The 23727-nt window shown below is 45.3% G+C and overlaps 4 protein-coding genes across 7 annotated transcripts; 2 read left to right on the top strand and 2 right to left on the bottom strand.

Annotated features, from left to right (window-relative positions):
- Positions 1–2193: 2193 nt before the first annotated feature.
- On the top strand, positions 2194–14520 carry LOC107100700 (protein FAM122A-like). 3 transcript variants are annotated; one of them, XR_001482032.1, is made up of 10 exons: positions 2211–3322; positions 3852–3927; positions 5476–5532; positions 5628–5674; positions 5750–5807; positions 6691–6755; positions 6840–6895; positions 6980–7067; positions 7144–8912; positions 13940–14520. XR_001482032.1 is itself a non-coding variant. In XM_015399278.1 (10 exons), the coding sequence occupies exons 2-10, from the start codon at positions 3234–3236 to the stop codon at positions 7256–7258; spliced, it is 651 nt and encodes a 216-aa protein (XP_015254764.1). In that variant the 5' UTR covers positions 2211–2756; positions 2937–3233; the 3' UTR covers positions 7259–9493. The 3 variants fall into 3 exon arrangements, 2 of the variants coding, with proteins under 2 accessions (XP_015254766.1, XP_015254764.1); XM_015399278.1 differs by lacking the exon at positions 13940–14520 and having other exon boundaries at positions 2211–2756; positions 2937–3322; positions 7144–9493; XM_015399280.1 differs by lacking the exon at positions 13940–14520 and having other exon boundaries at positions 2194–3322; positions 6691–6749; positions 7144–9493.
- LOC107100701 (chromatin complexes subunit BAP18-like) lies at positions 10029–11589 on the bottom strand. Its single transcript, XM_015399281.1, has 4 exons — positions 11453–11589; positions 10762–10991; positions 10574–10678; positions 10029–10444 (listed from the first exon to the last, which is right to left on the bottom strand). The coding sequence occupies exons 1-4, from the start codon at positions 11524–11526 to the stop codon at positions 10380–10382; spliced, it is 474 nt and encodes a 157-aa protein (XP_015254767.1). The 5' UTR covers positions 11527–11589; the 3' UTR covers positions 10029–10379.
- A 533-nt stretch (positions 14521–15053) lies between the features above and the next one.
- On the bottom strand, positions 15054–19334 carry LOC107100689 (chromatin complexes subunit BAP18-like). Of its 2 annotated transcripts, XM_015399266.1 has the most exons (6): positions 19039–19324; positions 18047–18141; positions 16480–16581; positions 15789–16018; positions 15601–15705; positions 15055–15471 (listed from the first exon to the last, which is right to left on the bottom strand). In XM_015399266.1, exons 1-6 carry the CDS (start codon positions 19057–19059, stop codon positions 15407–15409), a joined length of 618 nt encoding a protein of 205 aa, XP_015254752.1. In that variant the 5' UTR covers positions 19060–19324; the 3' UTR covers positions 15055–15406. The 2 variants fall into 2 exon arrangements, with proteins under 2 accessions (XP_015254753.1, XP_015254752.1); XM_015399267.1 differs by lacking the exon at positions 16480–16581 and having other exon boundaries at positions 15054–15471; positions 19039–19334.
- A 61-nt stretch (positions 19335–19395) lies between these two features.
- On the top strand, positions 19396–23055 carry rnasek (ribonuclease, RNase K). The gene is made up of 3 exons (XM_015399269.1): positions 19396–19613; positions 20639–20721; positions 22616–23055. The coding sequence occupies exons 1-3, from the start codon at positions 19536–19538 to the stop codon at positions 22758–22760; spliced, it is 306 nt and encodes a 101-aa protein (XP_015254755.1). The 5' UTR covers positions 19396–19535; the 3' UTR covers positions 22761–23055.
- The last annotated feature ends 672 nt before the right edge of the window (positions 23056–23727 follow it).

Here is a 23727-nt window from a genome sequence, read left to right on the forward strand (position 1 = left end):
TATCTATCTATCTATCTATCTATAATCTATCTATCATATATCTATATATCATCTATCTATAATCTATCTATCATATATCTATATATCATCTATCTATAATCTATCTATCATATATCTATCTCCGGGGTGTCACCGCCCCTCCTTCTCTGTTGTTTACCAGTTCTCCGTGGGAACCTCCGGATCTCGGACCCTCGCGGTCACATCCACGCGGCTCCGTGTCTCTCCCTCATGCCGCTCTCCGTCCGCGTGGATCAACTGCGAGGCGAAGTTTTCCAACTTCGTCCTTCAAGGAGCCATTGAGGAAAGTTGGAGGAGTTCTGGAAGTTGGTGAAGTGGGCCTGGAGGAAGGCAGGAGCTCCCCTGCTCCTCCTCTTCCTCCGCCCACACACAGGAGCTCCTGCTGCAGGAGGAAGGAGGAAGGAAGCAGAAGCTTTCAAACTCTGCCAGACAAACTCTATTCCTCCATGTTACTTCATTTTTTTTAAACTAAGTTTATTTTCCCTTCATTTTAATAGGTAAATCAGGCAATATTTAAGAATGACTGATATTTTTAATGTTTAAAATAAATTACCCCATTATTTATTTTCATATCCTAATAACTAAATAAGGACAGAAATATTAATTTAATTGGGAGATCACCACATTGTCCTTCTTAAGTTAAGGGTAAAACAACTTTTTAGGGTATTTGACTTATTTTTAGATTAGTTTTTACCTTCCAGGCTGAGTCTGTCCTGCCCAGCATGACGGTGACAGGGGTCAAAGGTCAGGACCCCAACAGGACATCTTGTCAGCTGACAGGATCAGCTGTTCACGGACCCGCTTCTTCTGTTCTGGTTCAGATTAAATGAGAATCTCCTGAAAACATCAGGAGAGTCCAGCAGAACATCCGAACCAAAGGTTCTGGAAATGTCCAGAACATTTCAGAACCAGAACCTCTGTGAGCTGGATTCACTGGTTGGGTCATAGCTGTGGTTCTGGTTCTGTGCCTCCCTGTAGAGATGGACCCAGTTCTGCTGACAGGTCCAGAAGTTAAGATGTTCCCAGAATGTTTGATTCCAGGATTATTTAGAGGCTGTTTCCAAGGCAACCACATTTCCGCTGGAAGTTCTGGTATTGTTGGGTTCAGTCGTTCGTTTCTCTGATTCTTTCGATTTGATTTGATGAACAACCTCTGATTAATTAGATCAAAATGAAATTAAAGGATTAGGCGTCTATCTGAATTGCTTAACGTAAAAGTCCCATTAGAGATTAAAATCTGCGTTCTAGGAATATATCCAATAGAATTTAAACAATTACAGAGGATAACTACATTGATGGACTACGGACTTCTTTAAGCCAGCAGATCTATGGCACCATGCTGGAGGAGCATGGAAGCCTCCTCCATGGGACTCTGGAGGAAAGAAGTTGCAAGTTCACTCGGACTGGAAAAACTAACATAAATTGCAAAGGGCAAACAAAGTGACTTTTGAGAATCTATGGGAGCCATATTAGAGGATCATAGGGACTGAAAGTGGAGCTTATAGATGGGAGTTTTGAATGGATGTCTTGACTACAGTTTTTATTCATATATTGCCCCTTTTTCTTTTTTTTTTAAGTCTCTGCCTTAATCTAAAGGTTTGGTATATTTTTGTAACTAGACAAATGCAGGTTTAAATGGTGAATGCCTGAGTGAATGTGAGTGTGTATAAGTAAGTTTGTTGTCTGTAAGTTTTGTTGTATCAAAAAAGAAAATTCAACAAAATATATTGGTGAAAATGAACCTAAGGGAATGTGAATTAAACCGTTACCATGGAGATTGATGACAGATGTTTGATAGAACAGAATATTTTTCTATGCTTGTTTTATAGATTATATTTATTGATCCACTGAAGGATTAAAATAATCAAACTATGATTTCATCAATTTAAAATATAATCAGTGTAAACAAAAGCAAGCATAATACTGGAAGATATTTTTCGATGTATTATTCTATACAAAGTAATAAAAAGAGAACCTGGTCTATAGAGACAACACCAGATGTAAATGTTTACTTTTTATTTACTGTTTTCATTATCTTTATTTTTTCAGGTACAGTACAATTTAAATTTTTGCCCATTGGCACCTTAGACTCTCTTCAGTACAGCTCTCAAGACATTTCCATTTTTAAAGTGCAGCAGTGATAAATCAGAATCAGAAATACTTTAATAATCCCAGAGGGAAATTACTTCTAAATGTAAACATCTGATGCAGCGAGCACAGATCTAACAGCCTTCTTTAATCGTCAGGCTTCTGATCCACAAAAGTAAGAATCAAAATTATAAAACAGATAAAATTAAAAGAAAATAGGTGAAATACATGATTAGATTGGTGTTTTCAGTGATTTTATTTCAGCCAGATGCTATACATCCTGTGGTAAAACTTATTTCATTCATTCTGTGGTGACAGCAATGATTTCAATCGATAACTGAACCAAACTGTAAGTTAAAGAAAAACATGCAGCTTTGTCTGTTTTTTCCTTCTTTTTTTTTTTTTTTAGATTTGATCTTGTTTTCAGATTGTTATCGGGGCTGCAGTTCTGCCAGCAGCCACAGGGCGGTGCTGTTTCCCCGCGTGCAGAACTCCCTGTATTTGGTGAAAGACTATATGTTGTAAAAATCTTCCAAACTCTTTCTTTTTTCTCCGGTTTTTTGGATCTTTTTTGGGGATCCTGGAGTGGATGGATGCAACTGTGAGGACTTTTCCCTCCGTGTTCTGGTGATCCGGTCCCGGTTCGGCAGGTTTGGACCGCTGTTTAACAGAATTTAGATCTGTGGTTGGAGGTTTTACTGCAAAAACAAGTTAGCTCAACAGCTAATCCTCAAAGTCCCGAGCGGCTTTAAAGAGTCGCCGCCGGAGGCAAACAGCCCGCTGGGGTTGAAGTTTACCCGCTAACCGAACTTTATCCTCGGTATTTACAGATTTCACGTCGGTTCGACGTTTTTCTGTTTACGCGAAGCACCAGCTGGTTCGCTTCTGTGGGGATAAATGTCGCTCAGGTCCGCGTCCCCTCTCAGAACCGGAGGGTTTCTGCGCTGGAAAATGCGATAAAGCGCCGCGGCTCCGGTGTTGTGTCCGCTGACGCGGCGGCTCTGCCTCTGCTGCCAGTGAGGCCTGCAGGTCAGGCTTCCGCCGGGCTACAGTACAGCCCCCAGCCGCAGTAGGAGTGTCAGAGGTCGGCTCAGCACGCAGCCAGCGCTGGGCCCGCGCGCGGAGGAATGGAACGGATGGAAGTGGACCAATGCGCAGGCGCAGGAGGCGGGGCCCTTCGCAGATCCAACAGCGCCCCCATGATAACTAACGTCAGGTGAGTGGTACTGCACCACACAACAAAAGTCATTTAATGATATTTATTTCTGCTTTTCGGGATTACAGATTATAGTTCCTGTAAATTTTCATGACGGATATTAAACCGGAATAAATAGCAAATATTCCAGTAAGTTTTAAAATCTGCATTTTTATTTTCTAGTCTCTTTTCCAAGCTCTCCTGTATTGTTAAAATGAACAAATATAACAAATTCAAAATGTTGCTGTTTGACTGCACTTAAAATGACAAAGAAAGGCTTAAAACACGTTAAAGATTTTTTAATAAATGTGAAAAAAAATATTTATCCCCTAAATACTCAGATGGAGACGTTAGTCTAAGGGTTACCAACACTTTTAAGCCAAGGGCCTTAAAAGGGTCTTTCAGTCCAGAAGAAGAGGTTTGTATGTTTTCCCTAATTAGGTGTGGATCAGAACCAAAGAAGATCCTGGCTTTCTCAGCATCTTAAGATGAACATGTCAGCTAATATGATAAAGATGAGACTAACGTCTCCTGTCCTTCTGTCCCACAGTGATGGGATGACCGTGTTCAGCCCAGTGTCCTCGGCCCGGTACAGACGCAGCAGCGTGTCCATCAACCCGTCACAGGTGGGTAAAGATGGCCGCCTCTAGAACAGACCACTGATCTCTATTTATTCACTGGATTGCTGGTTGCCCGAAAAAAGTGAAGCCACTGTCTACCATAGTGGTACTCCTCACTCCCACAGAGACACGCTTATGGGTAAAAATACCTACATGTGTAGCATTTGGCTGCAGAAACAAGCAGATTACCAGCTGTGGGAAGATGTTCCACAGGTAATTTCACAGTCAGTGGATGAACTAACCAAGAAAATCAATATATATGCTGATTTATCCTACAGTATAATATGTATCGTAACATTAGTCTAAATATTTCAGACATTAACTAAGTTCACCATTGACTGTCTAAAGTTAAAAAATAGAAAGAGTAAATAGAAAGTAATTTACAGTGAAGTGTAAATGTAGTAATTCTTTATTAAGTGGATGATGCCATAGTTTTTGTAGTGTTTGTTGTATTTCTCATTTGAAAAAGCCAAGAGCTGAAATATATTGCATGTTATGTCGATGTAAAAAAAAGCAACTTAAACATTTATATACATATATATATATATATATATATATATATATATATATATAGCATGCATTACCAGACAAAGATGTAATTACCAGAACGATGTAATCAGTACATGTATATTACATCTACATAATCAATTTAGCACTTCAGGCACATCTGTATTATTGTGCTTCATTAACACATTAATTTTATTGTGATGGATTGTATAATAAATTATTTTACATGATTTATAGACTACATTGACGTCATAATGATTATGTAATGTGATGTGCCTATTTTTTTATTATAAGTTACAGTAATCTACTTATGCTATGAAACAGCAAGTGTGTTTCAAAGTGAGGAATTTATCTTTATTTTAAAAGCCTTAAGCCCCCCTGAAAATGAGAGCATCATCGTTGTCCGATGCTGTGTATGTTTACATTTTGACTGGTCTAACAAGGGAGTACCAATATGGCCGCCGGTGACTTTACTTCAACCCCATACTACCAATGGGCGATCAGCAAACCAGTGAAGATCAGTGGAACAGACTTATAGAATCTGAGCGGGAGACCACCTCTGATCCGGCTCCGCAGAGGCCCAATAAAATAGAATTAGATAAGAACCTGAGAGGCAGAAGCATCGGAACCAGAAGCTGATAGGTTCAGATGTGGGTTCATCTATTGGGGGTTCTAAACGTTGAAACCAGACTGAAACGTTTCTGGCTGTTCTGCTGACAGCAGAACCAGGATCACCTCCCAGAGAGGTTTGGTTTACACTAAGTTCTACCAGAAGGCCGGCCCATAAAGTTCTCGTGGGCAGAACTTTATGGTTCCAGAGGATCCTAAGCCTGCTGGTCCGGTCCTCCCAGAACCAGACTTCCCACGGTTCTGTTTCCATTTGAGTTTAAATCTTGTAGAACAGCTTCAGAGTCCTGCTTGGTTGGAGGTTCGATGGCCCGGCTCCTCATGGCAGCACATGGAACCAAAGGGTCCAGAAGAACCTCCCTGTAGTTCTGGAGAAGCCAGTTCTTCTCCTTCAGTCTGTCTCTCTGTGTCCTCCCTCAGGTCGTCCCCTTGTCTCCTTTCTCTCTGGGCGGAGACAGACTGGACCACAAGAGGCCGGTGAGTCAGCCTGGTTCTGGTCCTCCCATTACTCCCATTCCTCCCATCACAGGCTGTTGTGGAGCTCAGATTCACTGGTTTTGTGTTTGATGCAGGAGGAGAACATGGAGGGGATGCAGCGCGGGAACATGCATCGACTCAGGTAAGAGAACCGACCCGACCCGCCGTCAGAGTCTCATCCTGCTCAGACTCACCACTGCTCTGCTCTGCCTCCCAGTCCGTCTCGTCTGGTTCCAGCTCCTCCAGTCAGCCACTGGCATGGCCACACCTCCACGGTGAGCGCTCTGCTCTTATTTTGAAGGAAGCTTTAGTTTCCTGTCTGGATGTTTGGTTGTTCTGGGCCAAAACATCTGACTGAATCCAACACTTGATCCAGATTCACATCCTCTGTTTACGCTGAATCCAGATCAGGCAATTTCAGATCAGGATCCTGGAGATCCAGTCCAAATGGACTCAAACGTAGTCAAGTTTGGGTTTTCAATTTAGTCTGGATTAGATCATTTATCAAATAAGATCCAGATTAAGTTATGGGTTTTATATTCAGACTGAAACCAGTTCAGCTTAGAGACACAACAGGATTAAACCCAGTTTAAATCCCAATTACAACAGCAGGATCTTAGTTTAGAATGAATCCAGTTTTAAACCTTTACAGTCAGTTTATGTTAAGCCATCAGGCTCATACAGTTTACACTGGATCTGGATTGGGGAGTTCAGACATAATCCAGATCAGTCTGAAGACTAGTATGGGTGACTGAATCCGCATTAGGTTCAGAATGGATCTGGTCAAAACAATCTGGAATATTAGAACTGAAAGCTGCTTCAGAAACCTTTCAATAAAAGTCTGCATCCAGATCTGACATTTCATTGTTAATTTAAACTAAACTAGATCAGTTTTGATTGTTTTTCAGAGGCTGAGATGAATTTGATTCAAAAATCCGGATCAGCTAGAGGCTATAAAGTTTGTTTTTATCCAGTTAGATTTCAGATAAATTTTTGTGTTCAGAAAAAAGGTTTTAGTGTGAAGAATTAATCCAGATTAATTAAAAACCTGATTTACCGTTAACATGCTTAAACCTTAATCCAGATGGATTTAGATGAATCTAAACTAGATTGTTGGCAGTTTTTACTGATCCAGACCCCCGTTTCTATCTCCTGCAGTGGAGCCCGTCTCAGGACAGCGGCGTGACGCCCAACTCGTCCCCCAGTCCCACGCGGAGGTTCAGGTTCAAACCAGCTCAGTCAGTCGGTTTAATTCTGGAAGGTTCTGTCTGAATCAGTGCTCTGACGTTTGTGTTGGTGTCCAACAGACCCGCGGTTAGCGCCAGCGTCAGATGGCCCGTGCTGACGCCGCTGAAGAGGAAAGGTAGCTTTCAGAACCGCCGTTAGAACCCCTAAACAAACTGAGGGGGCCTCCAGATCTAACCCGTCACACGCTCCTGTTTTCCAGGCGGTGTGGACTCAGACGGACCTCCGAAGAAGCTTTTTGTTGCCGGGGTAACAGACCCCTCCCACCGCAGCAGCAGCTACACCGTCAGGTAACGGTCAGCTGAGATTGTGGCTAACCCTGAGACCCAGTCGGTCCTAGAAACTCATCCCGCTTCTCCGTCTCAGTGTCTCGCAGTCGTCGCTGGATTCTCCGCCTGTAGGGGGCAGCGGTCTTCAGCCCCGCCCACTCTCTCTGTCTCCTCCTCCCGCCTTCACCCCCCACCAGCACCAGGGACACTAGAGCTCCACCTGTGGCACCAGCAGGACCAGCAGCTTCACCGCACCTTATTTTCTATCCAATCATTTGCCAGAATCACTGTAAGCCCCGCCTCTTCCTGCAGACATGTTGGACAGACGCCCTCAGCTCAGAACCCAGCTCTGGCTGGACATGAGGACATGCTGAGGACACGCTGGTTGTGTCCCTCAGATGAGGACAGCAACATGTAGAAGCAGCTAAATCAGGACCAGGAAGTGTGGGTCCAGGCTTCCTTTCCTCAGATCTCCATTCAGAGCAGATGGTTCTGGTTCTGCTGGTCCAGTTTTAGGCAGTTCCTGTTGAGCCGGGACTTGGAGAAATGCTGGCGGAAGAACTTCAGCAGAACCTTGAGGTCATTTGGTCGGAGCCGTTTTTATCGGAGAGGTTCTGAGAGCATCTGGATCTGCCTGGACTTCCAGAACCAGAATCCAAACCAGAGCTGAGGCTGGAGCCTCCAGAAGGTTCAGAGAAGTTTCCATTCAGGGTTGGTTTGCTATACGGCTCATTCTGGGTCTGGTTCTGAACTGGACCCTGTGTTAATAATGTATCTATATGTACATAGCGGACTCGGTTCGGTCTTCTCCTCTCTCATGTTTCCATGACGATGTTTAATTTCAAACTTGGATGCGTAGAACCCTCTGATCCGGCCCAGTTCCACCACAGTGAGGTAACGGTGCAGCCTGGACACCAGGTGGCGCTGTAGGATTCATGGTCACCAGAACGTACTGAGTCTCTGATAACCCGGTGCGTTTTCTTTTGGTTGAAAACCTGGATCCACCTCTTGGTCCAGAAACCTGTAGAACCCCAGCAGAACAGCTCTGCACTGATGGTTCTGCTCAGCCACAGGTCTGGGCTTTGACTAGGACAGATTCTGTTCTTCAGCAGCAGTTCTGCTGCTGTTTGGATCTGTTGATGGACTCTAGGATCAATTGGCAGCAGTTGCTGCTGAAGCAGAACCAGCCCATATCACCACCTGCCGCCGCCGTGCTTTACAGCTGGAAGCAGTGAGGTTCTGCTGGGTTTAACAGTGCTTCATCCAGGGTATCTGTACTGTGTTGGAGGCTGTGTGGACTTTCTGTTACCATGACAACGGAAACATTTCCACCCGCTGTGCCGGATGGAAACAGAACCGGTCCAGATTCCGCATATTTTTGGAGTAAAGCGTTCAGAATTTAAAACCCAAAAGTTCTAACCTGAAGCGATTTTGCACATATTCCTGGTTCTTGTCAGAACCGCCACCATGCTGATGGTTTGTGTTAATAACCGACGGGTCCGGTTCTGAAGCCTGTGAACCTCAGCCAGACCCATAGACTGCAGAGCTGTGAGGCCTCCAGAACCTGGCCCGGTTCTGGATCAGATTCCAGCCTTTGCTCTTTGCATTGTTCATATTTCTACTTCCATTCATCGCTGTGCCTGAAGGCGGGATTTCAGACGGCCGGAACCGGCCAGCATCTGACCCAGAACAGAACATTTCCAAGTGTCTTTATTTCCACAAAAAGAACATGAACTGGACCGGACCTTTGCTGCTTCCTGCTTTATTTCTGACCTGGTTACCATCCAAGAGAGTCCGATCCTCTTCAGAGAACCTGGTTCTGAGTGGGCCAGGTGCCGGATCTGGAGCAGAGCTTATAAAGGGAAGGTTCTGGAGCGGATTGGACTCTCTGTGGTACCGTTGCTGTTCTGTAGCTTTATGTCGACTTTTTGTGGATTATTTTCTTATTTGCACATCTCTGTTACTGACGGAACCATGAAGTGGGTCGGTTCTGGTGCCGGAGAACCCGAGGATTCTGCTTCAAAGAAGCTTTAAGCCAAATAGAAAAAAAGCGGACCTACTGTTCTGCTTCTGCTCACGGTCCGTTTGGACCTCATTTCTGAGCAGAACCGAATGTTGTAGCAAAGACAGTTTCAGTATTAAAGGCGTTTTACTCTGGAAGCCCAAAGTCAGTCTGTGGTTCCCTGGTTGGGCTCAGATTTCAGGTTCTTCAGAACCGGGTCTGGGCCAAATGTAAAAGCATAGTTTTGGATCTGAGCGGTACCGGTCTTCCAGAGTGAGATCCAGGTTTAAAAAGGGCTGCTGGGTTTGGGTCAACTAAGGGAACCAGAAGCACATGTAAATAGTTCTGTTGGTTCCGTCGGCCCAGATAAGACGGATTTTTATTGTTCTCCATAAATATCATCTATATTGTTTATTAAATTTACCATTAAAATAAAGTCTGAACAAAACAGAACCAGTGTCTTTGTTTGAATCGGACCTTTTCTCCTCAGTTCAGACCGGACCTAGGTTCTGGGTTTGTTGGTAGAAGGAAAAACTCTAGAGGTCTGGTGAAGATCGTCCAGAACAAGAACCTCAAACCGGTTGAAATGGGTTCGTCCTTCACCTGGAGAACCGTCTGGGAATCCGGGTCGGACCACGGAACAAGCCGCCTACTGCAGGTCGATCCAAAGAAATCCTTAGGGATGGTTCTGGTTCTACCTCTGGAGTAAAACGGATCGGCCTAGAGTCCACTGGACTTTGTTTCCAAGTTGGAAGACGTTTTGCTTCCAATCCAGGAAGTTTCTTCAATTCAAAATGTCTTTGACTCCAGGAAGTTCCTGGACGGGAAGCCAAACGTCTTCCAACATGGAAACAAAGTCCAGTGGACTGTTTTTAATTTTCTTTTTTTTTTTTTTGGAATGACGGATCTTCACCAGCATTTTCACCTTTTAGAACCGACTCCAGATGTTAAGAACCAAACATCCCTGTGAGAAGAACATAGACAGAAGAACATCTAGATGCAAACAGCCGTTTTATTTTCACTGGAGGTCAGAAGATCAGAACCGGGTCAGAAGATCAGAACCGGCTCGGTCTCCTGGACTGTCAGACCCACCGCTGGTTTCTATCTGGCTCTCAGAACAAACCGGGTCAAAGAAGGAGTCCGAATGTGGAGACGGAACCCAGAGATCCTGAGATCGTCTGCAGCTCGACGCCTCAAACTGAAAACTAAATCCGACTCGAAGACCTCGTCATCTTCCACAATAAAACGGTTCTGAAGACAAACATTGGCGGGCTGCTGGGCTTCAAAATAAAAGCGTGGAAGGAAAGGGGGGCGGAGCTTCTGCAGTGAGGTCAGCGGGACAGAAGAGGGAGGTCACTGGAGTTCATGATGAGGCTGGAGTCCAGATTCAGGCTCTCTGAGGAACAAGAGGAAGACGGTTAGAGCCGAGGTCATCAGGGGTTCCTGAAGGAGAAACGGGTCAGAACCGTCCATGAACCCGACCGGGTCAGAACCGTCCATATATCTAACAGCATCTTCCACCTACCTTGGTCAAAGTTGAGCTTCTTGTTGGAGGACCCGTCTCCCAGTCCTTCGATGTCCACCAGGTCGCTGTTGACGTCCGAGTCATTCAGAGCGCTGAGCGTCACGTCTGCAGGAGGAAGGAAGGAGATCAGAACCCGGACAGAACCGCACCGTTGGCTCAGAACCACCAGAGGTTTAACCCGCTCTCACCTGCCGTTTTCTGCTTTTTAATGGGCGGGGCTAATGACGGGCTGTTCTGCATCCCCGTTGCCACGACGACCTGCGAGGTCGGCACGTTGATCATGGCGGGGGCGGCCGGGGCGGGGCTGGGCGCCATGGGAACGGACGCCTTTTTGACGGTTTTCTTGGGCGATTCGGTGGAAATGGGGACCCTGCTGTCCTCGTACAGCTTCCGCTTCACCGTGCTCTTTATCTGAGCGCTGCAGAGGAAGAAGAACGGCCGTCAGCCAATCAGGTTCAACCATCAATCGAGGCCCAGAGAATCAAGAAAACCTGAAAGAAACCGACTAGATGACATCAGACACAGAATGACCAACATGAGCCATGATGAGTCGCCAGCTAACATCCTGTTAGCCTCCATTCAGGTGAGGAAATCTGGACCCGTTGGTATTAAACCTGAATAATCGGGTTTTTCCTTCTCCGTCCGCCTGCAGGTGGAACTTCCTGCTCCGCCTCTAAACACCTCAGCTCAGACATGAACACCACGGCAGCCTGGAGCTCAGAGGCCTCCAGTCCACACCCCTCAGAGCTTTATGCTAATGATAGCCTCCATCACCATGACGATCCTCCACGTTTCCTCCCGGTTTGGCGGCAGAGCGGCTGCTGAACGGGTTTCTTAAAGCAGGTCCTGAATGAGAGGAGCTGCTCCCTGAAGACTTACACGGTGCGCTCTTTGATCACAGTGCTGATGTTGTTGAGGTCGTCTCCAAAGCGACGCACGGCACATCGCAGCATCTCGATCTCCGTCTCCGTCCATTTGGCTCTGAGGACGAACACAGCGGCACTTCAGTTCAGCTTGTCCTGCCTGTAAAGAACCGAGCTGCTGCTTGTTCTGCTTTCAGGGGGAATAACAGCTGAATGNATTTAGATGAATCTAAACTAGATTGTTGGCAGTTTTTACTGATCCAGACCCCCGTTTCTATCTCCTGCAGTGGAGCCCGTCTCAGGACAGCGGCGTGACGCCCAACTCGTCCCCCAGTCCCACGCGGAGGTTCAGGTTCAAACCAGCTCAGTCAGTCGGTTTAATTCTGGAAGGTTCTGTCTGAATCAGTGCTCTGACGTTTGTGTTGGTGTCCAACAGACCCGCGGTTAGCGCCAGCGTCAGATGGCCCGTGCTGACGCCGCTGAAGAGGAAAGGTAGCTTTCAGAACCGCCGTTAGAACCCCTAAACAAACTGAGGGGGCCTCCAGATCTAACCCGTCACACGCTCCTGTTTTCCAGGCGGTGTGGACTCAGACGGACCTCCGAAGAAGCTTTTTGTTGCCGGGGTAACAGACCCCTCCCACCGCAGCAGCAGCTACACCGTCAGGTAACGGTCAGCTGAGATTGTGGCTAACCCTGAGACCCAGTCGGTCCTAGAAACTCATCCCGCTTCTCCGTCTCAGTGTCTCGCAGTCGTCGCTGGATTCTCCGCCTGTAGGGGGCAGCGGTCTTCAGCCCCGCCCACTCTCTCTGTCTCCTCCTCCCGCCTTCACCCCCCACCAGCACCAGGGACACTAGAGCTCCACCTGTGGCACCAGCAGGACCAGCAGCTTCACCGCACCTTATTTTCTATCCAATCATTTGCCAGAATCACTGTAAGCCCCGCCTCTTCCTGCAGACATGTTGGACAGACGCCCTCAGCTCAGAACCCAGCTCTGGCTGGACATGAGGACATGCTGAGGACACGCTGGTTGTGTCCCTCAGATGAGGACAGCAACATGTAGAAGCAGCTAAATCAGGACCAGGAAGTGTGGGTCCAGGCTTCCTTTCCTCAGATCTCCATTCAGAGCAGATGGTTCTGGTTCTGCTGGTCCAGTTTTAGGCAGTTCCTGTTGAGCCGGGACTTGGAGAAATGCTGGCGGAAGAACTTCAGCAGAACCTTGAGGTCATTTGGTCGGAGCCGTTTTTATCGGAGAGGTTCTGAGAGCATCTGGATCTGCCTGGACTTCCAGAACCAGAATCCAAACCAGAGCTGAGGCTGGAGCCTCCAGAAGGTTCGGAGACGCTTCCATTAAGGGTTGGTTTGCTATACGGCTCATTCTGGGTCTGGTTCTGAACTGGACCCTGTGTTAATAATGTATCTATATGTACATAGCGGACTCGGTTCGGTCTTCTCCTCTCTCATGTTTCCATGACGATGTTTAATTTCAAACTTGGATGCGTAGAACCCTCTGATCCGGCCCAGTTCCACCACAGTGAGGTAACGGTGCAGCCTGGACACCAGGTGGCGCTGTAGGATTCATGGTCACCAGAACGTACTGAGTCTCTGATAACCCGGTGCGTTTTCTTTTGGTTGAAAACCTGGATCCACCTCTTGGTCCAGAAACCTGTAGAACCCCAGCAGAACAGCTCTGCACTGATGGTTCTGCTCAGCCACAGGTCTGGGCTTTGACTAGGACAGATTCTGTTCTTCAGCAGCAGTTCTGCTGCTGTTTGGATCTGTTGATGGAATCTAGCATCAATTGGCACCAGTTGCTGCTGAAGCAGAACCAGCCCATATCACCACCTGCCGCCGCCGTGCTTTACAGCTGGAAGCAGTGAGGTTCTGCTGGGTTTAACAGTGCTTCATCCAGGGTATCTGTACTGTGTTGGAGGCTGTGTGGACTTTCTGTTACCATGACAACGGAAACATTTCCACCCGCTGTGCCGGATGGAAACAGAACCGGTCCAGATTCCGCATATTTTTGGAGTAAAGCGTTCAGAATTTAAAACCCAAAAGTTCTAACCTGAAGCGATTTTGCACATATTCCTGGTTCTTGTCAGAACCGCCACCATGCTGATGGTTTGTGTTAATAACCGACGGGTCCGGTTCTGAAGCCTGTGAACCTCAGCCAGACCCATAGACTGCAGGGCTGTGAGGCCTCCAGAACCTGGCCCGGTTCTGGATCAGATTCCAGCCTTTGCTCTTTGCATTGTTCATATTTCTACTTCCATTCATCGCTGTGCCTGAAGGCGGGATTTCAGACGGCCGGAACCGGCCAGCATCTGACCCAGAACAGAACATTTCCAAGTGTCTTTATTTCCACAAAAAGAACATGAACTGGACCGGACCTTTGCTGCTTCCTGCTTTATTTCTGACCTGGTTACCATCCAAGAGAGTCCGATCCTCTTCAGAGAACCTGGTTCTGAGTGGGCCAGGTGCCGGATCCGAGCTTATAAAGGGAAGGTTCTGGAGCGGATTGGACTCTCTGTGGTACCGTTGCTGTTCTGTAGCTTTATGTCGACTTTTTGTGGATTATTTTCTTATTTGCACATCTCTGTTACTGACGGAACCATGAAGTGGGTCGGTTCTGGTGCCGGAGAACCCGAGGATTCTGCTTCAAAGAAGCTTTAAGCCAAATAGAAAAAAAGCGGACCTACTGTTCTGCTTCTGCTCACGGTCCGTTTGGACCTCATTTCTGAGCAGAACCGAATGTTGTAGCAAAGACAGTTTCAGTATTAAAGGCGTTTTACTCTGGAAGCCCAAAGTCAGTCTGTGGTTCCCTGGTTGGGCTCAGATTTCAGGTTCTTCAGAACCGGGTCTGGGCCAAATGTAAAAGCATAGTTTTGGATCTGAGCGGTACCGGTCTTCCAGAGTGAGATCCAGGTTTAAAAAGGGCTGCTGGGTTTGGGTCAACTAAGGGAACCAGAAGCACATGTAAATAGTTCTGTTGGTTCCGTCGGCCCAGATAAGACGGATTTTTATTGTTCTCCATAAATATCATCTATATTGTTTATTAAATTTACCATTAAAATAAAGTCTGAACAAAACAGAACCAGTGTCTTTGTTTGAATCGGACCTTTTCTCCTCGGTTCAGACCGGACCCAGGTTCTGGGTTTGTTGGTAGAAGGAAAAACTCTAGAGGTCTGGTGAAGATCGTCCAGAACAAGAACCTCAAACCGGTTGAAATGGGTTCGTCCTTCACCTGGAGAACCGTCTGGGAATCCGGGTCGGACCACGGAACAAGCCGCCTACTGCAGGTCGATCCAAAGAAATCCTTAGGGATGGTTCTGGTTCTACCTCTGGAGTAAAACGGATCGGCCTAGAGTCCACTGGACTTTGTTTCCAAGTTGGAAGACGTTTTGCTTCCAATCCAGGAAGTTTCTTCAATTCAAAATGTCTTTGACTCCAGGAAGTTCCTGGACGGGAAGCCAAACGTCTTCCAACATGGAAACAAAGTCCAGTGGACTGTTTTTAATTTTCTTTTTTTTTTTTTTGGAATGACGGATCTTCACCAGCATTTTCACCTTTTAGAACCGACTCCAGATGTTAAGAACCAAACATCCCTGTGAGAAGAACATAGACAGAAGAACATCTAGATGCAAACAGCCGTTTTATTTTCACTGGAGGTCAGAAGATCAGAACCGGGTCAGAAGATCAGAACCGGCTCGGTCTCCTGGACTGTCAGACCCACCGCTGGTTTCTATCTGGCTCTCAGAACAAACCGGGTCAAAGAAGGAGTCCGAATGTGGAGACGGAACCCAGAGATCCTGAGATCGTCTGCAGCTCGACGCCTCAAACTGAAAACTAAATCCGACTCGAAGACCTCGTCATCTTCCACAATAAAACGGTTCTGAAGACAAACATTGGCGGGCTGCTGGGCTTCAAAATAAAAGCGTGGAAGGAAAGGGGGGCGGAGCTTCTGCAGTGAGGTCAGCGGGACAGAAGAGGGAGGTCACTGGAGTTCATGATGAGGCTGGAGTCCAGATTCAGGCTCTCTGAGGAACAAGAGGAAGACGGTTAGAGCCGAGGTCATCAGGGGTTCCTGAAGGAGAAACGGGTCAGAACCGTCCATGAACCCGACCGGGTCAGAACCGTCCATATATCTAACAGCATCTTCCACCTACCTTGGTCAAAGTTGAGCTTCTTGTTGGAGGACCCGTCTCCCAGTCCTTCAATGTCCACCAGGTCGCTGTTGACGTCCGAGTCATTCAGAGCGCTGAGCGTCACGTCTGCAGGAGGAAGGAAGGAGATCAGAACCCGGACAGAACCGCACCGTTGGCTCAGAACCACCAGAGGTTTAACCCGCTCTCACCTGCCGTTTTCTGCTTTTTAATGGGCGGGGCTAATGACGGGCTGTTCTGCATCCCCGTTGCCACGACGACCTGCGAGGTCGGCACGTTGATCATGGCGGGGGCGGCCGGGGCGGGGCTGGGCGCCATGGGAACGGACGCCTTTTTGACGGTTTTCTTGGGCGATTCGGTGGAAATGGGGACCCTGCTGTCCTCGTACAGCTTCCGCTTCACCGTGCTCTTTATCTGAGCGCTGCAGAGGAAGAAGAACGGCCGTCAGCCAATCAGGTTCAACCATCAATCGAGGCCCAGAGAATCAAGAAAACCTGAAAGAAACCGACTAGATGACATCAGACACAGAATGACCAACATGAGCCATGATGAGTCGCCAGCTAACATCCTGTTAGCCTCCATTCAGGTGAGGAAATCTGGACCCGTTGGTATTAAACCTGAATAATCGGGTTTTTCCTTCTCCGTCCGCCTGCAGGTGGAACTTCCTGCTCCGCCTCTAAACACCTCAGCTCAGACATGAACACCACGGCAGCCTGGAGCTCAGAGGCCTCCAGTCCACACCCCTCAGAGCTTTATGCTAATGATAGCCTCCATCACCATGACGATCCTCCACGTTTCCTCCCGGTTTGGCGGCAGAGCTGCTGCTGAACGGATTTCTTAAAGCAGGTCCTGAATGAGAGGAGCTGCTCCCTGAAGACTTACACGGTGCGCTCTTTGATCACAGTGCTGATGTTGTTGAGGTCGTCTCCAAAGCGACGCACGGCACATCGCAGCATCTCGATCTCCGTCTCCGTCCATTTGGCTCTGAGGACGAACACAGCGGCACTTCAGTTCAGCTTGTCCTGCCTGTAAAGAACCGAGCTGCTGCTTGTTCTGCTTTCAGGGGGAATAACAGCTGAATGGGGAGCTAAAGATGATGGCGAGGATGATGACGGCCCAGATCGGTGCCGTCTGTGAGGGACTCCATCGATTCAACAAACTGACTTTGGTTAATAGGAAACGTAAGCTAACATTTCAGATACAAAAAATTAGCCAAATGAAAATGTTTAATGACTGTAGGTTTAAAGAACAGGAAGTGAGATGACAGAGCTCAGGTGTTACCAGGTCCTAGTGGCGCCATGATAGAGCTGACAAACGGCATCTCTGCTTACATTTCTAGGATTCAAGTCAATAAAAGCTAAGAAAGGTGAACTCAATCTAGTGTTGGTGCTTTAACACTTTATAGGGCAACTTAGCGTTTTTGTTATCCCTTACACACCCCTTACAAACAGAGTTCCCTTCGTCCCTCAGTGAGGTCTAGAAACACAAGATCTATATCCAGCCATTCAGCAAAGACACAGCTACATGGCTGTGCATCTTATTGTCGCATTTGACCAATTAGATGAGCTCTTGAATAACATATTACCTACTGTAAAGTAAGTTGGAAAAAAGGTAAAACGCTAATCGAAAAGTTAAAAAGTAAAGTTAATAAGCCTAGTTAAAAATTATATTAGGTTTAGAAAGTAAAAAATGTAAGTGCCAGTATCGGCTTTAATGCCTCTAAGGTGATGTAAAAAAATGTATTTCTTTCACTTTCAGAGTGTTTATCTTGAATTTCTTATAAAAGCACTTTTTTATTAATATATTTGGGTAAATTCGCGTTTCTTGTTTTACATTGACAGTAATTTTTGGCATCAAAATATCAATTTTTTTTTTTATGTTACAAAGGTAATAAGGTCTTGTCCTGGATTCCAATAACACTATTGGCTTGACATTTTAATTTTCAAAGCTGAGCGCTCTATAAAGGGTTAATGAAGCAAATAGAAATGATAAGTTATAAGTAAGTTATAAGAACTGATAAGTTATGTTTGGTTTGGTTGGCATTAGCAGGCCTGGTAATTGGCTAACAGTACAGAAGGAGAGCACCGCTTACTGGCAAGAAGGAGTTAAAGTTGTAGTAATCAACTTTAAATCTTGTGTTTTTATTTATTTTTTAATCCTACCAGAGAGGTAAAACTGAAGATGTCTGACATAAAGTTACATGAATACCATTTTATCTTTCTCTAGATAACTAACAGGATGACTAGTAATGATTTTGGTTTGGAAACAGCTGTAGTCATGATGTTTGCTGGGATTATGTACCTAAACGGAGAAGAGAACTTTTATAGATCGGATTTAACAATCGTTTAGCGATCTAACGAGTTCAGCCTCCATCTCAGCTGCCTGCAGAGTTTTAAATGTCTCAGTTATTGCAAGGATCAGAGGTCATCAGAGTGTGTCGGGGTCTCACCCTGCAGGGCTGGAGTCAGACACCGGATGCAGCTGCATGGTCAGCTCGCCCAGCTTGGTGAAAGCTGCTCCAGCTGCTGAGAAGATTTCCCCAACCTGAAGAGAACCAACAAAGAAACTGTTATCCAGATTGTACCATGTTCCTCCCTAGGAACTGCTTCTGGGGCTCAGGAACAATTTTGTTTTTCTTTTAATAATCTGAATGATAGTTTCTTCTCTTCTCTCTAACCTCCCAAATGTGCACAGAACAACAACTATATGTATCTATAAAATATTTTATTCTATTTCAAATAACCACTATGAGCTGGTCTTAAATAAGAAGCTGTCAAAGGAGCATAACTGGAAGCCTAGTTAATTTTGTCTTTGTTTTCATATTAGAAGAACCTTTGCAGCAGGACCGTATCTGCTGCATGTTTAGAGCTTTAAACGTGTTTGGAAATATTCAAGAGAATTAAAACCATGACTTCTAAGGGCAGGTCAGTCAGTCTGTTTGAGCTCTTCATTGATTCTGTGACAAAGAATCAAAATAATCTAGATTTAGGAGAGCAGACACTGGCTGCACATCACTAACAGGGTCACCATGGCAACGGACCTTGCGTAGCAGCATACAGGAACTGAGTGGGAAAATTTAGGGATGCCCTTAATATATGAATAATAAAGTCTATGGTGGTAATCATAAATAAAGCCTGAAACAGGAATTTATTTTGATTTTCATACAGTGTTTTAAAAGCAGCAAGGAGGTTATTGTTTTATTTCAGTAATAATTAAGAATCAATAAAGTTATTGTGAGCCGATTTAATCTGTAAACTGTACCAATTCAAGCCGAACAAAAATATATGTCTTTGTAATGAATTTTAAGGTTTTATAACAAAAACATTCAAAAATGACAAGATTTCTTAATTTAATTCCTTGCGCAGCGGGGAGGTTAGCTCATTGATGGATCGGACCATTTAAGAAATTGAAAAAAACAGGAAAAAACTGGGAGCAGCTTACCTTAGCAGAGGCCGACGTCATTTTTTAAAACCACTTTGTGTGTTTAAACTTAATTACAAAAAAAACACAAAACTACCAGAATAGTTAGCCACAATTAGCCTTAGTTAGCCCGCTGCTGCTAGCGGCCTGTTAGCTCCATTTAAGCCTCACCGCGATTCATTTAAACAGCGCTGAACTGTGGAGGTTTGCAACCAATAGGATGATTTAAGGAACCTGCATAACGCTCAAAACACACATGTTTGAAAGAAAAATAACAATATTAAACAACAATGGTAGGTAGACCGGATGTGGCGAACACTGCGCGATTTTAGCAGCTCGATGCTATTGGTCCGTTTCAGGAGGGGAGGCGGAGCTCCGGAAATAACCGAGAAAAGCCGAACGTCGGAGATCAGCTGACTGTGCCGCTCCGTCCTTCAATGGATCGTTTCTGATTTGTTTTGATAATCCGACAGAAAATAGGATTAAATTAATCGATCGGTTGCTCGGTGAACGCGGACATGCCGTCGCTTCTGTTCTGCGGGCCGAAGATGGCCGCCTGCGGGATGGTGATCAGCATCTGGGGGGTCATCATGCTGGTAAGAACCCGATGGGATCCGACTATTTCCTGGACAGAATCTGTTGACGGGATCATTTCGGTTTATATTTATTTAAAACTATTAACGATAGCATTTTGGGGGTCAGTTTAATTCTCAAACTCTATAAGGGCTAAATAATGTAAATTCTACCACAGAGTAATTCACGAGACCGTAGCTAATCAGGAGATAGACGGTAGCCAGGTTGGTTGAACTGAATGTACAGTGACTGCGGACCTGCCTAAGGTGGGGTACGTCTAAACACTGGAGCTGAATTAAACCAGCTGATCTAACATCTGATACTGTTGATCAGACTGTTACTGGTGAACTGGCTGGTTCGGTGTGTTCTGACTGGTTTAGTCCACCATGTCAGAGTCAGGCGCTTCCCTTTAATGAGTCACGTGACTTTTCCATTCCCCTCATGTGATTCTCCACAGGAGGAAGTCCTTTTATATTCCAGGTTTTCAGACATAGAAACACAGATTGGTCCTCTGCTTCAGAGCTTCAGAGAATAGCACAGCTCTGTCCAGAGCAGCATCTGTGTCCCACAGCATGATACTGCCACTGCTGTTTCACTGTCAGCTGTCAAGCATTAAGGCTGTTTTATACTCAGACACCAGGCTGCCTCCACAGACACTCTGCTGCACCTCTCCCAAATAGTTGGTGACCCTCATGTCCCTCTGTTGTCGCACAAACTTGCCCCCACTTCCTCACCGCCTTGGCCGTATCTAGATCTAGCCACAGCTAGTTCCTGATTGTCCCTCTTGAGTTGTGACGTGGAATAACATAGCGCAGACCACGCTTCAATATAAGGCATAAATTAAAAATGTTGCCCACAAGCTCACTGCGACTCACTGCTGTGGGAGGATAACCAGCCATTTAATTAAATTTTTGATATGATTATTGAATATGGGTCACTGTGTGATTGAAGTTACAATTAACTTCTATAAAGAAGTTTTTCAATATTATTATTCAGGGGTTTAGGCCCCCACACCTCATGTTGAGCATCACTGCTTTTTGTCTTCCAGGCGATGTTGGGGATCTTCTTCAGCGCCAAGTCAGCCGTTCTGATCGAAGACGTCCCATTCACCGAGGAGGACATACTGAACGAGTGAGTCACTAACTAAACAGAACACGTCCTGCTCTCTCAGGTGGAAAAGGGTTCGCCTAGTTCCAACTAAAGATGGAGGAAGGCAGACTGAGCTTTCTGTACGGATTTGGGTCGTCTGGGCTGGTCCAGTGCACTGGAAAAAATGGAAATCTAGATAAGTCATTTGTTCTTAAAATAAGTGCATTTGTTCTCGGATTCAGGAGGTAAAAGAGACAGTTTGCCAATGGAATAACACAACTTACACTTAAAATTAGAAAACAAAATTGCATTGTCTTATTTCAAGCACATAACATTATCTTATTTTAAGAGTAAAAAACAACACATTCTATTGGCAAACTACCTCCTTTACCTACTTAAATTAAGAGTAAATACACCTAATTTTAAGAAATTTCTACTTATTTCTGGATTGCTTTTCCAGTGTGCTTCCTGGTCCTGAATCTGATGTTTCTAAACATCTGAAATGATGAAGAACCAATCAAATAGCTGCTGACCTTTGATCAGCTGATAGAAAGACCCTGTAGTTCTTCATCTCAAAGGCGAATCTCCTCCAGGAAGCAGCGACATCCTGTGGGTTCAGTAACATTAGAACGGCTGGAAATTATTTAATCAGCTTCCTCTATGGAGGGAACTTTGTTCCATTATTGTTTCAGGCAATTCCACATGTAGTTAACAGACATAAAAAAAGAAAAAAGCAACCCAGAAATTAAACTTTGAAAAGTTTCGCAGATTAATTTTTTTTCTTCACATTTTAGGGTCAAATATATATTTTAAAAATATTTCCTTTTCAAAGTTCTTTCTATAGATCATTCTCTTCACACAACGTCTAACTCTTAACCAATTACATTTCTTTGCTAACATCTAGCAGACCAATAGAAATGGGTCTTTGCTCCGGCCTCCAGACGAAGGCCCGCCCCCGCAAGGCAAGAGAGTTTGATCTCTGAAGTTCGACTTGAAAAAAGATGAAAATCAGAGAAAACACTAGAGTTGATCTCAAAACCTTTTTTCTATTATTAAGAAGTTTTTGAAAGTGTCATCACTGGAGTAGATTTTTACTAAACTTGTTCTTTGGTTTGAACAAAAATGGAACATAATTCTCGCCATAAATCTGCCGCTTGACTTTCCCTCCATGTAAGATAAAAATTTGCGCTGTAATAAACATACAGAGCTTTTGGTTCTTAAAGGTAAAGTCAGAAGCTGAAAGTCGACACATCAGAAACCTGATACATCTATAAAACAGTGATACAAAAAGCAGCTGAAAAAGGCACTTTGTCTAGGAAACACACAGCCAGGCAGACGAGCTCCGAGCCAGCTCCCATGTAAGAGGATGAAGAGAGCTAATCCAGTCAGTCACAGTCAGAGAAACAGGACTACACTGGAAAACAGGCCGATCTCCAACTTCTATAAACAAAGGTGTTGATGGCAGCAGCACAGCTGATGTTTCTCTCCAGGATGGAGTCACAGCCAAACAGGAACAGACCAGATTTCAGTTTAAAAGCGTCTTAAACTGAAGGTTCAGGATAAACCTGGTTCTCCCACAGCTTGTTTAAAGTTAATGTGTTTTATTAGATTTTTTTTCTTTGGATCAACCATCTAATTGGATCAGTATTTTGCTAAAAAAAACCCAGTTTCTGCTCCATCTGAAAACTATAAGGAATTAAATGACTAAAGACATTTTTAGTGGACGATTATAAAACATGCAAACAAAATGAGATTATTCTGAGAGCCGCTGATGTCTCCATCTCACAACATTTAACCGGGTCGTCTTCAAACAGCCGATGTGGTTTTAGGTTCTGAAACGTTCAAACTGGTTCCTTCTGATGCTTAAGGATCAAACTGTTGTTTTGTTTCCTCCATCCATGATGATGCTAACCGCTCTCTGATCTGTGTTTCACAGTAAGAACCCCCCTCAGGCGATCTACGCCCTCTACAACAGGGTGGGCATCAACTGCTTCATCGCCGCCGCCATCTACGTGGCGGTGGGCGCCATCTCACTCTGCCAGGTGCGGCTCAACAAGCGGCAGGAGTACATGGTGACATAAGGAGCCTCAGCATGACCTCTGACCCCCTGATGAAAGCTCCCACCCCCACCTGCAGTCTCAGATTAATTCCTGGTTAAAGAAGGGGGCGGAGTCAGGCTGGATAATTTATTGTGAATTGAATTGTGTTTCATGTTGATATTTGTTGTTGTTGGATGAAGTGTTGCATCTTTCTTCCTGTTGGACGAGACCAAACCTTCCTGGATTCCTGTCCTCCCAGTCACTGTAACTGGGACTAGTGGTGAAGACGTGTAAAAGTCCTGGATGTTCCTTTCCAATAAAGTTTGAATGTGATTAACTCCAGGGTTCATATCGTCATTTTTCACACCTGAACAGACATTTTGGTTTGCCTAATATCCTGCAAAAGACAGTGAGGGGATCCTCTTCCTTTCATCACTGCATCATGCACTGGAAAACCATCTAGAAATACATAAACATTTCTTAAATGAAGTTTATCTACCCTTAATTTGAGTAAGTAAATAAGATGATCTTTCAATGGAATGAGTATTTTTACTCTTAAAATAAGATATTTAGATAACGGGGCTACTCAGTGGCGCAGTGGGTAGCGCTGCTGCCTTGCAGCAACAAGGTTCCATTCCCAGCCCGGGGTCTCTCTGCATGGAGTTTGCATGTTCTCCCTGAGCATGCGTGGGTTCTCCCCGGGTACTCCGACTTCCTCCCACAGTCCCAAAAACATGACTGTTGGGTTAATTGGCTTCTCTAAATTCTCCTTAGGTGTGAGTGTGTGCGTGGATGGTTGTTTGTCCTGTTTGTCTCTGTGTTGTTCTGTGATTGACTGCAGGCCTGTCCAGGGTGGACCCTGCCTCTCGCCTGTAGACAGCTGCAGATAGGCACCAGCATCCCTCATGACCCCGGCTTGGAATAAGCATGACAGAAAATGGATGCATGGAAGTCAAACTTACATGACTTGGCATAGGGCTGTTAAATTATTGATTGAATCCCTTTTTGT

The sequence above is a fragment of the Cyprinodon variegatus genome, unplaced genomic scaffold (genome assembly GCF_000732505.1).
Source record: "Cyprinodon variegatus isolate N-32 unplaced genomic scaffold, C_variegatus-1.0 Scaffold1001, whole genome shotgun sequence".
NCBI lineage: Eukaryota > Metazoa > Chordata > Actinopteri > Cyprinodontiformes > Cyprinodontidae > Cyprinodon > Cyprinodon variegatus.